The sequence below is a fragment of the Teleopsis dalmanni genome, chromosome X, assembly GCF_002237135.1.
Source record: "Teleopsis dalmanni isolate 2A chromosome X, ASM223713v2, whole genome shotgun sequence".
NCBI lineage: Eukaryota > Metazoa > Arthropoda > Insecta > Diptera > Diopsidae > Teleopsis > Teleopsis dalmanni.
In genome coordinates, this window is record NC_051848.1 from 90,763,387 (window position 1) to 90,779,004 (window position 15,618).

Below are 15,618 nucleotides of genomic sequence, written 5' to 3' on the forward strand. Positions count from 1 at the left end.
TGGCATATGTTTGGCAAACGCTATGCTCAATAAACCAAACTTAAAAACTTTTAATCTTGATGGCAACGTTGTGAGTTATAAAAAAAATGAACTTTAATTATTTGAGTCTTGAAAATATTTATATTGTATTTTATTTAGCTCGGGTCTGATGGTTTAAAAACCATTATTGAGTGTATGAAGGCTGCCATTAATCCTAACGCATTCGTTGAGGTTGAAGAAAATGAGTCTGAAAATGAAAATGATTCACAAAACAATGATGGAGAGGAAGGATCAGATGACATTTACGATAGCAATGAGGAGGAAGAGGAGGAGGAGGAGGAAGACGACGACGACGACGACGACGACGACGATGAGGATAATACTGACGAAAGTAGCAATGCTAGTGCATACGTAACCTCAGTCAGCGCCTTTCAAACACCAGTATATAATTTCTACAATTTATTTAAATTCTTTTAAAAGAGTAATTTTTTTTTCAACTAATTTTAGCTAAGTGGCGAAGAGAATGTATTTTTTCAAACTCCAGCTAGTTTAAATACGCCAACTAAACCGAAACCAATAAATCAAAATCAGCTGAGTGCAACTGCTTCTATATCGGCAGATAATGATAAATCACCAGACATACAATTGAATGCTGTAGAGGAGTTCTGCTTTGAATTAAAACCACCTTCTCTTGAAATGTTTTTGAAAGCAATAGCAACCCCTGACATGAACTTTTTCAACTTTTGTGAGGTATTTTCTACTTATTTTATACATTTTTTCACTTTCAATAAAACTCTAATTTTTGGCACAAAAGAGCTTCAAGGAATTAAGCGAGAAAGATTACGTTGATATCTTGTACTACACTACACTGAAAGTTGCTAATCTATCCCGTCAGTCTGTAGAAGCTTTAAAATGGGCCGTGCGGCTATTTAAGATTTGCTTCAAACATGCAACTGAAACTGGAAAGGAGAACATTCTCGTCGTTTTCTTTGCCAATAAAATTGGTTTGATCGAACATGACTGCGGAATTAAGACAGAATATAAAAACGATGCTTGCCGTCATGCTCTCAAAGAAGCTGTTAAAGAAACTAACAATGAGAAAATCATCATGCATTTCAGCAGCCTCTCGTTGTAGCTTTATCTAAATTGTTTGTTTTAAAACAAAATAAATTTATATTAATAAATGAAGTGCTTAACTTATAATTTATTTTTAATTTCTTGATTTTATGAATAAATAATTATATTGTCAATTGGGATTTAATGTGAAAGAAGGGTGGGATTTATAAGTTTAACCTTAAGGAACCGTAATTTTAACTAAAGAAAACGCCAAAATAGTGAATTGATTTATTTATATTGATTTAGTTTAGATTTATTGATTGATTTAGATTTATATTTCTTAAATAGACTGAAAGTTAGATGCATACATCAACTGCAAACCAGCCTAGTGACGGACAATACGTTTTAATATTGAGTTGAACTACATAAAATATCATACGTTTTAAATTCATTTCTCCAGCTTATTTATTAATTGAAATAATGCATTATTTCCAGTAACCATAAATCTTCATTTATGTTACATTTCAAATAACGATCGATTTAGACCAAAACATTTAACCAAAAACACGGTCCAAACTCTATTCCCAGTTATATTTCTGTCAGTTTTAAAAGACTACATATTTATAGGGCAATTTCTCTTCTATTTTTAAAAATTTCATTTTTAAACATACAAAACAGGAAGTAGTAACCAACGCAATACAAGTCCGACTACCCAAGCTGAAACAAAAACTTAACGAAAATTTAAAAAATAAAAGAAAAATTGCTTAAGAATTATGACATAGAACGCGAATGGTCTGCTAAAGCACCAATGAGATCTAGAAATATTACTGACCATGGAACAAATCGATATTTGCCTTGTGAACGAAACACATTTTACTGCACAGTCTTTTATAGCATTCAAGAATTATTTCATATATCATACTATACATCCAGATAACTGTGCGAGAGAAGGAAGTACTGAAATTATTCGGAAAAGCATGGATCATTATGAAGAAAGCAAATGTAGTACTCAAATGTCTTAAACAACAACTGTCACTGTCAACCATTGTCAATAACTGCTTCTTACATCCCCTCAAATAATCAACCATTGTCAATAACTGCTACTTACAGCCCCCATAACATCACAGATTAGGAATATAAACAGCTAATAAGAAGACACAAATTTAAGTTTATTGTAGGTGGAGATTTTAATGCGAAACACTCTTATTGGGGTTCACGCATCACAACAACAAGGGGAAGAGAACTGTATAAGGCTGAAATAGAAACGGGATGCGAATTCATTTCAGCAGGAAAACTAAATTACTGGCCGACCGATCCAAATAAATTGCCTGACATTATAGATTTCTTTCTCACTAAAAAATATCATCAAACTACATGCAAATCAAACAAGGTTTAGATCTGCACACCGACCATTCGCCCATATAATTAAATTTAAGTGACACAATCATAAAGAAAGGTCCCGCTCCATACCTGACTAATAAATCTACAGATTGGAGTTTTTTTGAAGCATTGCTTGAAGACAGTGTAAACCTCTCAACTTCACTGAGCACTTGTGATGAACTTGAAAGAGACTTCAAAGAGCAGCTTGGATCAGTACCCCTGAATATAGAAGAAAAACTGTAGGGGAGAACTATCCAAGAGAAATTCTGAGTCTATTAAAAGAGAAGAAGAAACTAAGAAAAAGAAGGCAACAAACTCGATATTCTCTAGATAAAAGCAGGCCTAATGAAGCTACTAAACGTTTAAAAACTGAGATTCGTCTATCAAAAATGAGTAAATGACTAAAAAAAACAGAATACTCATTGTGGAAATCGACAATCCTTTACATGCACACCAACGATCAAAGACAGCAATGGAAAATGGACTAGAAGCAATGAGGAGAAAACCAGATCTTTCGCAAATAACCTGACAAAAATATTTCAGTCTAATGATGTATAGTGTGATGAATTACTGATTGTCACAGAGAGAAGAAACCAGCAAATCGATCGAATAACAAAACGCGAACTAAAATGAGCAATGAAAGACCTGAAAAATAAAAAGGCGCCTGGCTTTGACCTTATAACATCCGAAGTTTTAAAGCAGTTACCAGATAAATCTGTTCGCAAATTGCTAATGCAATTCAATGCAATAATAAATCTAAAATGTATTCCTAGACTATGGAAGATCGCAGAGGTAAAAATGATTCCAAAAGTAGGCAAACCGCTAGAATGCATATCGTCATATAGACCAATTTCAATTTTACCAATCATTTCGAAGTTCTTTGAAAAGCTATTCTACAAGTGACTAATGTCTATAATAGGCTCCGAAAAGCTAATACCAAACCATCAATTTGGATTTTGTGGCAAGCATTCGACTATAGATCAAGTACACCACATTTTCGATGAAATTGAAAGGGCTATTGAAGGTAAAGTGCGTTCTGTTGTATTCTTTGGTGTCACACAGGCTGTCGACAAAATCTGGCACTTCTGGTCTGGTCTTCTGAATAAACTAGAAACATGTTTGCCGTCGTCATATTCTGCGATTTTTAAGTCTTGCATTATCACTATGTTTTTTTATGTAAAACACGAAAACTGTTACTCAAATCTATCTGAGATAAAAGCTGGTGTACCTCAGGGGAGTGTACTCGGTCCACTACTATACCTGCTTTACACTATGGACTTGCGAATAACATCTAAAAGTAAAATTGCTGACTCCGTTGAAGAATCAATACAAATCACAAATAGCTACAGATTCGTTAGAAAATTGGACAAAGAGTTGGCGTATCAAACTGAATTCTGATAAATCTGTTCATGTGGATTTTACAAATAAAAAATACAGTACTTTCCTATTTCGATTTAAGGTACTCAGATATCATATGCAAACACTCCAAAATATCTTGGCATAACCTTGGACGCAAAACTTCGAATGAAGGAACACATAAAATAGAAACGGGACGAGCTTGATATGAAGTTGTGAAAAATGGAATGGCTGATTGGCCGCAAATTCACACTATCTATGGTTTTATTCACACTATCAAATCTTAAAACCTATTAGCAACCTGCCTGCAGATGTGTGCTTACTACCGCATAAGCTAAAACCAACTGTTGAGAGATTGGTTTGATAATGTTTGACATTGCGTAGGCTTTCGATAAAGTACAACACACGGATTTGGTTGCCAAATAAGAGGAATAGCGAATTTTACAAGGAATACTAATTAAGAACCTAGAAGCACCATATCATTATGTGCAGACGATACCTGCACTCTGAATGCACTCTGAAGTACTCTGAAAAGAGTCTGAAAAGAGTCTGAAAAGAGTACTTCATTCATGTGAGACTATAGAAACATGTTAATGAAATAACAAATCTTTCAGAAAGTGGAAAATTAAGCTAAACGCTGTAAACCGAAGGCAATGTTTATCACTAGGAAAAGGAACGAAAATGGCAAAAGACTAATTGTCATGGACAAGCTCAAAGAACGAGAGGACTAAGTTAAATATCTAGACTAAACTTTAGAAAAATATTGAAAAAGAAAGAGCACATAAGAGTAAAAAAGCTCTCATGAAACGCAACTCTCGCGTTATCTTGGCTACTATCTTACAGGAAGCTTAGCATTATTCAACCAATAAATGAACAAACTAAACCGGTCCTCTGTCGACAATATAAATAGTATGCGTATCATAATTGAGCAGTGCATCGAGTTCAACACAGTCCTGTATACAGTCTTTGTCGATCATGAAAAGGCGTTTGATTCAATCAAGAGAGAGGCCATCTGACCAGCACTACAGAGACTCCGCAAAAAATAATTAATACAATAAAGAAAAGCTATGAAAACACGAAGTTCTGTATATTGGTGAAACAAGTGAACCGTTCATTTCAACAACCGAAGCAAGGCTGCATTTTCTGACCACTACTATTTATTGTTGTGCATGATTGTGTGTTAGAAATGTTCGATTCGCAAAACCACGGCATCAATTGGAGGCTAAATACCAGAAATAGATTTCTTTTTACAGAACATAACAATTTTAATCACATGTACATAGAATATAGTGAATACATATATATATTTATTATAATAATGCAAATATTACTTTTCAGATTGATTTATTACATAATTATAAATTTATACTCGCTAAGCTTATTGAAAGCTCTTGGGACCACTTTTTAGATAATAATAATGGTAACTACATTGCCAACAGAGCAGTAAACTGCGACAGAAGTGAGACCTTGTCTTATATCTTCATAGGCGCTATCTGAGGACAAGATAAAAAGTAACAACTGTAGCCGTAGTGGTATATCTTATATATTTAATGAATGACAGTTAATGAATATGTTTTGGAGTTGCAGAATTTGGAGTGCAACTATCCTAGAAGCGTTAAACTTTGCAGGCATATAAAATTTATGACGAGCTTAAAGCAAATAACGATTATCCATTTTGGAAATAATTGAGTAACTAATAAAGATGAAAAACATAACGAATTTTCTTCCTTCATATCTCATATCTCATATAAACAAAAACAGAACACATAATATTTTCATTAAAATCATTTATTTAGATTTTACGGATGTACGTACTCTAACTTATTTGATATTAACATTACTATATATACTAATGTTGAATGTATTTGAATGTTTGGGTGGTGTGTATGGTTAATATTGTAACAATGTTTAAATAAAATAAACACACCGTTCATATTCTTAAAACAATTAAATACAATAATTAATTATTAATTTATTTCTACATGCAATAATTGAAAGGATCATATAAAAATTGTTAAAAATATTTTGAGAAACTTGTTGTTTGTTATTGGCTCTCTTAAATGTATGTTAAATGTAAATTTAATTTTTTCTACATATGCTTTAAGGTAAAAAGAAGTTTGACTAAACATGTTAACAATTTTACATACAATGAAATGACAAGTACATTTAAAGGTACTGTTTTCTAGCCAACTTTCAAACTAAAAAACTCAATACTAACTAATAGTCACATTTAAAAACAGTTAACATTTAAAATTATTATAAATGTCCAAGGTTAAGTGAGTTAAATTATTTAAAAAATTAAAAAATTTGTCGTTGCGTATGTATGCGTTGAGAAGAATGTGTTTTGTTACAGTAATGATTGATTATAATTGATTGAGGTTTAAAATATTTTATACTCTTAATTGTAAATTTAATTTTTTTTTAAATAATTTTCATATTTAGAAGTCGAAGTCATCGGAGTCACTGCTGACTTTCTTCTTCCTCTTACCCTAAAATGCATTTATTATAGTTTATTTTTCCAATTTCAAGTGCAGAACGTATTTACCTTCTTATTATTATCACTATCACTGTCGCTTATATTTTTTTTACGTGGGCGCTTACCAGGAGCCTTTTTGATAGGAGTGTCTTCCTCGCTGTCTCCATTGCCATTGACATCGTTTTCGCTATCGCTAATTTTGGCCATTACTGTGGACTCTTCGAGAACTGCTTTATTATCCTTAAAAACCATTTCACCTTCACTACTTTGTACATCTTCATCCGAATCAAGTAAACCTGAATAGTTTATTTTTTTAGCAGTTGCACGACGTCCTGGTCGATCCGCACGTGGAGCAACACTAACTTGCATTTCAATATCGCTACCGGATAGTTCATCTTCATCGGAGCTTGTACTTTTCTTCTTGCGCTAAAACAAGTTTTTTAATATATTCATTTTCCAATTCTTTATTATATTTAAAAACAAAAATTTCTTACCCCTTTAGATTTGAAGTTTAATTTAGTTTGTTTAAGACCATCGCTAGAAGTATCAGCGTTTTTCTTCTTTGGAATAGCCCTTTTCTTCGGTTCAGCCCCAGGTTTCTTTCCCTTTTTCGGCACATCTGGCGAACCTTTGGGTCCTTTATCTCCTTCCGCAACCAGTGCATCAATTTCATCCAGTACCTCCTCTTTTACCTTTGTTTTAGTTTTTTTCTCACCAGGCTCCTTTTTAATTTTCGAAGCAACAGCAATAGCAGCCGTTACTTTCTTTATAATTTCTTCAGTAACCTGATTAATAGTAAAAAAAAAAAAATTTTTAATATGTACATACAAATTCAAATTCATAAATATGATTTGCGTTTCAAATTTTCTACAAGCTTAAATTTAAATTAAAACAATATTATTGTGATTGCATAAACAAAAATTACCTTAAATTCCACCTTTTGTCCATTCGGATCCGGATGTATGAAAGCGTTTTCGCCGCCTTTAGCTGTACGCTTTTTAAGAGCTGCGCCAGCTTTCGCTTTCGCTGCTAAAGCTTTAGCAGTTTTCTTGTTAAGTCCTTGTTCCTCCAGACGTTCAAGTTCTTCCACTTCATTTAGTTTCTTTTCTAATTCATCTAAATCATTTAACCACAATAGCTCTGGAGTTTTTGCTTTCAAATCTGCCAGATCAGCTAACTTTTGATCTCTCTGACGCAACAATTCGTTTTTACGCTCTTCAGTCAACATCCACATTGACATCCCAAGTAAATAATCAAATTTCTTTACATCAGTTAATTTCTGGAAAGCCTTTTCTGGATCAACTGTCTTTTTCTCCTTTTTAACAACAGCGCTGCTGCTTTCCACATCTTCTTCCTCATCATCGTCGTCTTGAACTTCTTCTTCCTCCATTTTTATACGCTTCTGCCACTCTTTAACGGGATCGGGGCGATAACCACGCTTTATCAATTCATCAATCATTACTTTACGTTTTTTATTTTCAATAACAAGTGTGCGCTCACACTTTTCAAGAATAAAGCGAGCTTGGTCAGTTAATCGTTCAGCTTGTGCAGTTAATTGCCCAACTAAGTATTCCTTACGTTTACCGTAATAAAACAACCGTAATTGATAATACTCTTTAAGTATATCAACAGTTGATGGAAATCTACGTAAGCAGCTAAGATCATCAAAACAATGCATCTGATTGATAGAAAGTGATGACGTTAATTTAAGAACGCGGAAAAATCCACCATCTTCAGCCATTAAACGATCGAATTCTCCCGGTGCAAATGAAATCACAAAGCGCACTGTCGTATCAGTATGATATTCACGATAATCTGATATAATAGGTTTAACTTTTTCACTGCCATTTGTGAGAGGGTCCAGAACATTTTCTTTATATGTTTGCGTCCATGTACTAATTGGCAATTCTGTTATTTCAATCTTATTATTATTAACAACTTGAATGCAGCCTGAACAAATATAACGACCATCGGACACGTAATGTATATCTCCACGGAAATTTTTATACCAAGGATGCATTTCCTTTGGTTCTTGATTGTCCAGCATTCGACGAAGATTAGCTATAATTTCTCGTGGATTATGATTAAGAATTTTGGTTGACCACCCTGTGCCAATACCTTCGGCACCATTTACTAAAACCATCGGAATGATAGGGATATACCATTGGGGTTCAATTTTTTGTCCATCATCAACTTCATATGACAGCAAAGGATCATCTGCAGGGTGAAAAATAAGTCTAGCAAGTGGCGACATAAGAGTGAAGATGTAACGAGCGCTAGCGCAGTCCTTGCCGCCTTGCAAACGTGTACCAAATTGACCACGAGGTTCAAGCAAATTAATATTGTTGGATCCAACAAAGTTTTGAGCCAAATTTACAATTGTCATTTGTAATGATACTTCACCATGGTGATATGCTGACATTTCAGCTACGGAACCAGATAATTGTGCTACTTTAACTTCCTTCTTATCGTTACGTTTAAAACATGTAAACATAACTTTCCTCTGACCAGGCTTAAAACCATCTACCATAGAAGGTATGGAACGTACGTTGTCGGCATTTGAAAACAAAACAAGTTCCAAATTAACAAAATCAGAGAACGATATATATTTTGTTCCTTTGGTGTACAAGTAACGCTCTGGCAATCCAAGATTTTTACGACGTTTAACTTCATCCATATGAGTTGTGAGCCAAGTTTTTCGTGAATCAATATGTTTTTTTGAAAATGCCATAACAATACTATCATCATCCACCTGGCCACTATATTTAAATAAAATCCTATGTCGGTCCATATCCTGAAAATATTCTTTTGCTTCCTTTGAAGTAGATGTACCCAAACCTATAAGTGAAATCAATATTATTATTAATACAATAAGAGCGTGATATAAAATTTTAATAGTTTTAATAAAAAATAATCACCTTTGTAGTACTTTACAGTGTATGTTAAATGGTTAGGTGTATCATTTTTCCATTCCTCAAATTCAGGTAGCGAATAAAATGAAAGTATTTCATTCTTCTTAGTCGCCTTCACGATTGGTGTAATAAACTCTTCCAGAAATGGTAAACGTAACAATTCTGGCCAATTTGTGTGAATGAAATTTATTAACAGACCCTTAATATGCGATCCGTCCTGATCTTGATCAGTCATTATCATTACTTTCCCATAACGTAAGGTCTTTAAATCATCCATAACCAAATATTTCTTTTTATACTGGAGACCAATAATTTTAACCAAGTTATTAATTTCAGCGTTCTCAGCCAATTGTTTAAAGGACGCTTCGCGAACATTAAGCAGTTTACCACGTAATGGAAACACACCGTAATAGTCGCGACCCACAACGCCAAGCCCCGATACAGCCAAAGACTTGGCTGAGTCTCCCTCAGTGAGAATCAGTGTGCACAACAACGAATTAGATTTGCCAGCCTCGTTAGCGTCTTCGAGCTTTGGTATACCCTTGATTTTGTATGATTTTTTGCCACCCGTTTTAGCGATATCATTCTGTTCTTTGAACTTAGCCCATGTCAAAACCGCTTCTACTATGCCAGACTTTGCAATATTTCCAATAAACTTCTCGGATAATGTACATTTTGAACCAAAACTTTTTGCTTGTAGAGTCATATTCTCCTTTGTTTGAGAATCAAAAGTTGGATTTTCGATTAAACAGTTCACAAAAACCCACAAATGATTTCGTACTTGGAATGGCTTAATACTAATACCACCTGTAAATACAGAAATTAGTTATTGAAATAAATATTATTAACAAAGTTTTAAAATACCTTTGTTCTTCTTTTTTAAAACTTCTAACAATTGTTTTATAATGTTATCTACCACGTGATCTACGTGTCGACCACCTTTAGTCGTTGCTATTGAATTAACAAAGGACATTTGTTGAAAACCACGGTCTGAGTGACAGCACGCAACTTCCCAACGTTCACTACACTGTTCATATACTATTTTAATAGGTTGCGACGAATCGTCATTATTCTTAGTGTACAAATCAATGTAATCCTTAAACGATTTAACTGATAACCTTTTACCGTTCAAATAAACGGCAACACCTTTCGATGAGGCGGCTACATCAAAAGCACGACGAGACATTAGTTGAACAATATCCTCATCTAACCGATTCATTTTAAATTTGGTCAAATCTGGACTAAACGTAATCTTTGTGAAATCGGTACCAGCAAAATCTTTTATCTAAAAGCAAATTACACACATCACACATCAAGTTATAATATATTAATCAATTTATAACTTGAACTCACCTTCGGATCGGTGCTCTTAGTCATATTGTTCGCCCAGCTTTGCTTGAAACTGCGTTTATATTCCTTTGTGGCAGTTTCAACAGTGAATGTGTTTGAAAATATATTACACAATTTGGCACCGTAACCATTACGACCACCAGTAACCTTTTTTTCTTCATCATTATAATTAGATGAAGTTAACAAATGGCCGAATATCATAGTGGGCACATACATTTTCTGTTCCTTATGCATAGTAACGGGTATGCCTTGTCCATTATTCCATATAGAAATAATATTCTTCTCCGGATCAATATCAATTTTAATAGTATTCATACTTTTGTCACGCTGTTTATTATCAGCAGCGTTGACCAAAATTTCATCAAAAATTTTATATAAACCGGGTACATAACTAATTTCGCGCTGAGTCATACGATTATTTTCTTCATTATATACCCACATCAATTCTTTAGTGTGCTCAACGGAACCGATATACGTATCAGGACGGAGTAGAATATGCTCTAACTGCGACTTCTTTTGATACATTTGTTCAATAGACATACTGCTGGAGCCACTGCTGGTGCCAATGCCATTACTGCTTCCGTTCTGCATTTTTATGTTTTTAAGTAAAGAACTTCCTGCAAGTAAATTGATAAGTAAATATTATTATATGTATATGTAGGCATAGACAGATGAGACAAAATATCTGTTAATAATATAAAACAATCACTCGAAGGCTTCACTATCAAAACCATCAACTTGAGCATATTAGTGAAGAAGAGACTGAAATTGATATAAGAAACTTACTCGTACACCTAGATTAGTAGTACACAATTTAAATATAGTTATACTCATACTAGATAACTACTAAGATAAGCACTAATATTAGAAGAAACGGAAGACTATCACCAACTCTTCAAAACATATATTAAAAAATTAGTATCTCTCAAAACTATTATAGAAGACTATTATATTATAAAAACTATTATATTATAGAAAAATCTTTTGTTGGACCACTATATTACATTGGAAATTAATCTTCTAAACATGGTAAAAAAAAACAATTTTAGTATAGACATTATAATAGACAATAAACAATTGAAGTAGAAGGCAGACAAAGTGATTATAATACACTTATGATCTATTGCAAGCTAATCTATCCAATATACTAAGCAACTATACTAAATTTATGTTGTTTAGAACAGGGCTGTCCAGAGCAGATGCCCTGGCGGGTCAATACAAATCACTATACAGATTGGAGGACCGCAGAAACACACACAAATACATTTCGTATACCATAAAAATAAAATAATGTGGTTTTACCAGCACACCAAATAAAGCTTTCCGTAAATATAGATTGAAAACAATTCAAGGGCCGCACAAATATTAGCCGCGTGTCGTGTTTTGCACAGCCCTGGTTTAGAGCAATTAAACTGTTATTTTTATTAAACATTTATTACAAAGTCCGTTTTATTCGACATTTTAGGCCGTGTGCGAGTTCGAGTAAATAGATGGTAAATTGAGGAAAATAGTAAATTTTGTCGGTACGGCAGTGAATGTTGGAATTTACCAGAATTTCGAATTGAGTAAATTAGATAAATTAGGTGTTAATATTGTGAAAATTTTATAAGATATTTTATAAATAAATAAATATATTTGAAAACTTTTAACCAAAAACAATAAAGAAGTGCCAGTGCAAAAAATCTCTAGGAAACATACAAATACGGACTTAATAGAGTACAAATTATTTCTAGTAGTAGCAAAAAATAATAACAAAAAAAAAACAAATGTCTGAAAAATGTAAGACCTATTGCAATATTCCAATCTATACTTGAAAAACCTCGATGCATAAAGTGAGAGAGCAACACATCCAACCTATTGTACTTGCCTAACGGCATCCAAGTCAGGATTCTTCAGAGTTCAACTGTACCCTACAATCGGATTTTATGTTCATAAGATTGCAGTGTTTGGATCGAAGCGTTCACTTTTTTCATTTATTGCTGACTGGTACAAAGAAAAAAAGATAATATAATATGCAAAGTTTCAATTAAAAACTGTTTTAAGCGCTTCTGATACCGCTTCTGACATTATGTTATGCTAACCAACACACATAAACGTTCTCTTCTTCTTCCCGGTCTATACCACATATGTTATTAACATTTTGAAAAGTACACCGTTTGAACTGAAAAGTTTTAATTTAACTTTAAAATTACTTTTGATACATTTTGGCGATATTTAGAAAAATATGACCGCAAAATCAATCGGAGAAGTGGAAAAGTGAAAAAGTCCACGGCTTACCGTGAAAAATTTACCAAAGATGCACATAAATTCCGGGCAATTATTTTTATAATAATTAATATAAATTTCGTTGTTAATTATATATAAAAAAATAAACGAATAAAACATTTTAATTATATATACTACGATATTATGTAAATATTTACATAATCAATTAAAATATAATTCCTAGAATTGTATCAATCTTACTGCAAAATTGAAATTATTTTCTAGATGATCACAAATTTACATACAACATCCAACATCTAAAATCCAATAATTACTTTATGAAAACCAATAATTCGCACTGACGCTTTAACAAATACTTTAGCACAATAGTTTCGGTTTACAAGCAAAAGCATAAATTTTCTTTCTCTACTATCAGTTTTTATATAAAACATAAGATTGTTTGGTGTTTAGCGTTTGGCGTTTTTCGTTTTCGAATTCCGTCTCTACATGTTTGCGCCATTTTAAATTACGTTAAAAAAACGACCAAGAAAACATGCTCTGTTCTGACATTTTAACAGCGAGGCTTTCATCCTCAACATCAATTTTTAACATTATATATATTTCTTATTATCACATTTCGTAGGAACTTACCGTTTCTTACTAACAATTTTCTTACTTCCGATAAAATAATAGAAAAGCAGCTGCAAATAAAGAACAAAACAAACAAACATTAACACGACGCCAAACTAAAATTATTTCTGCACATACAATGCGGCTTTTTTCAGCACAAGCCATGAAATTTTTTTTGCAAATATTTTAGTATTAATTATACACAGTAATTATTGTCACAAAATAAGTTGCAATGATAAAAATTGCGTTAAACATAATTAATATTTCTAACAAAGAATGTAGACGATCTATGATGTAGTAATAATATTTTTAATAAAATATATTTACCAATCAGTATTCTCTCTAGAATGTACGACCTTACACCGACGACGAGAAAACACAAATGCCGCCGTTTTCGCTTGTATTCACTTAAGTATTTACCTACATTTGAGTTGACCAGAGCTGCATCTTAAGCGAATAAAAAAAATTTTTTAAGGCTGAATTCGTTAACGTACACGTAGCCAACGTAGCTGAGGTAGAAACGCAAACAGCAAAATACAGAAAAAATTATTAGACATGCACTACGTTTACGCGAGTTTTAAAGTCACTATTAAAACTGATGATAAAATTAGTTTCTGGAGCGTTTACGCACAAGAATTAAAAGCACTTTTAAGGTAGCTGTCAATTAGGCAGCTGTTAAGCGATAAACAAAAATGTTGATTTTAAAGATTTTAGTAAAATTTCAAATTGTTTTACTTTTATTGTAAAAGAAAGATATTATAACCAAAATAGAAGAAAAAAAATAATAAAACAACAAAGAAGATTTTAGGAATATCCTGTCTAAAATTAACAAAAATTACAAGAAATGCGATTACAACTCTTGAATAATATGAGAATACTTCCGACTTCCTTTTCTTAACGAACTACTTCATAACTTGTGTCCTTACTATATTTCCTGACGTCCAACAATTTTACTATTTCTTTTTCCGCAAATATTTTAATTAAACATTCTTCATCCTCTTTCATCCAATTTTTTCTTTTTATTTCCGTTTCTTTCTCCATATTTTTAGTTTTCAGTTTAGTTTGTCAACAGTAGGCCTTTTCAGTGGCTCGCAAGTATGGCAAAAAACAGCAACTTGCTTGCCTTTAATAGCCAAAATGTACACAAAACAACAACACTATTTTCACTACTTTGGCTAGTAAAAAAAGTGTTACCAATGAAATAAACAAAATTCATAAATTTGAAAATTGGAAAAAAAGAAAAATTTCAGTGTTTTATTTTGAAATGTTTTAACACTTTTACTATTACTCTTAATTTTGTATTTATTTTAATTTTTACTAATTATTTGTTTTTATACAAAATTTAATTTGCTTGCATTATGCTAGTTTTGCTATTTGGCAAAAGATAACATTTGACAGATTGCAACAGTGATGCCAATGGCTCACGTAGCGAATATAGACAGCATGCATTTTTTACCATACTTGCGAAGCACCGAAAATGCCTATTATTATTAAATTATTTTTGCATTTCAAAATTTTCTCAATATTAGAAATAGCCATTTTCTATTTAATATGGCTATCTTGTCATAGGACATAAATTTTACATGACACTGCTCTATTTAATGGCTATGGAAAGAAGTTGTATGTCGAGATCATGATGTATTTTATAATTTGGAATATACCAATCTGTGCTGATAATAACCCAGAGAACTTTTTGTTGAAGTTTTTGAATTATAGCAATATTTGTGTTATTTGCAGTACGTCATACTTCGTCACCGTATAGCCAAACACGATTCATTAAATTTTATAAGTTATTATAAGTTATTAATAGTAGAGAAAACTTAACGCACACACAAATCGGTGTGAAAAGTTAAAATATTGACAAAAAAACTAATTTTACTACTGAAATCCAAAATAAGCCATTTCTGCTTATTCAACTGCTATCGAACGTCTTGTGATATCGGCTTTATAGTATATATGGTATTAACATACTTAGTAATTACTTACATATTTTATTTATATTTCCCTTATATACTATATACAAATTGCAATGTACATAGAAAGTGCTACTAAAATGTACAATTAAGCTGTTTAACAGCACCAAAATTTCATATCGTATGAACCCATCTGTCTTACATTTGTTGCACACTCGTTTTAGTAAAAGCAGAATACTTTATAAACATCTAAAAACATCTATAAAGAAACAATAAATAAAAATTATTAATGCATTTTCTCAATATTAGAAAATAGCTATTTTCTATTTAATATGGCTATCTTGTCATAGGACACGGAATT

General features: G+C 32.4%; 2 protein-coding genes across 4 annotated transcripts; one reads left to right on the forward strand and one right to left on the reverse strand.

Moving 5' to 3' along the window:
* The first annotated feature begins 6 nt into the window (after positions 1-6).
* On the forward strand, positions 7-1,186 carry LOC119688876 (ran GTPase-activating protein-like). The gene is made up of 4 exons (XM_038103537.1): positions 7-70; positions 139-420; positions 487-729; positions 794-1,186. Exons 1-4 carry the CDS (start codon positions 23-25, stop codon positions 1,112-1,114), a joined length of 894 nt encoding a protein of 297 aa, XP_037959465.1. The 5' UTR covers positions 7-22; the 3' UTR covers positions 1,115-1,186.
* Positions 1,187-6,194: 5,008 nt separating this feature from the next.
* LOC119687218 (DNA topoisomerase 2) lies at positions 6,195-13,751 on the reverse strand. Of its 3 annotated transcripts, XM_038101473.1 has the most exons (9): positions 13,672-13,735; positions 13,366-13,415; positions 10,513-11,126; positions 10,024-10,444; positions 9,166-9,966; positions 7,173-9,085; positions 6,742-7,032; positions 6,317-6,673; positions 6,195-6,260 (listed from the first exon to the last, which is right to left on the reverse strand). In XM_038101473.1, the coding sequence occupies exons 3-9, from the start codon at positions 11,098-11,100 to the stop codon at positions 6,210-6,212; spliced, it is 4,422 nt and encodes a 1,473-aa protein (XP_037957401.1). In that variant the 5' UTR covers positions 11,101-11,126; positions 13,366-13,415; positions 13,672-13,735; the 3' UTR covers positions 6,195-6,209. The 3 variants fall into 3 exon arrangements, with proteins under 3 accessions (XP_037957401.1, XP_037957402.1, XP_037957403.1); XM_038101474.1 differs by lacking the exon at positions 13,366-13,415 and having other exon boundaries at positions 13,672-13,751; XM_038101475.1 differs by lacking the exons at positions 13,366-13,415; positions 13,672-13,735 and adding an exon at positions 13,050-13,220.
* Positions 13,752-15,618: the final 1,867 nt, after the last annotated feature.

Coding starts and splice junctions, on each gene's coding strand:
- LOC119688876 (XM_038103537.1), top strand. CDS start 23: ATGCTCAATAAACCAAACTTAAAAACTTTTAATCTTGATGGCAACGTT. Junction 421..486: donor TCAGCGCCTTTCAAACACCA/GTATATAATTTC, acceptor AACTAATTTTAG/CTAAGTGGCGAAGAGAATGT. Junction 730..793: donor ACTTTTTCAACTTTTGTGAG/GTATTTTCTACT, acceptor TTGGCACAAAAG/AGCTTCAAGGAATTAAGCGA.
- LOC119687218 (XM_038101474.1), bottom strand. CDS start 11,100: ATGCAGAACGGAAGCAGTAATGGCATTGGCACCAGCAGTGGCTCCAGC. Junction 9,086..9,165: donor CACTGTAAAGTACTACAAAG/GTGATTATTTTT, acceptor TTTCACTTATAG/GTTTGGGTACATCTACTTCA. Junction 7,033..7,172: donor GACAAAAGGTGGAATTTAAG/GTAATTTTTGTT, acceptor ACTATTAATCAG/GTTACTGAAGAAATTATAAA.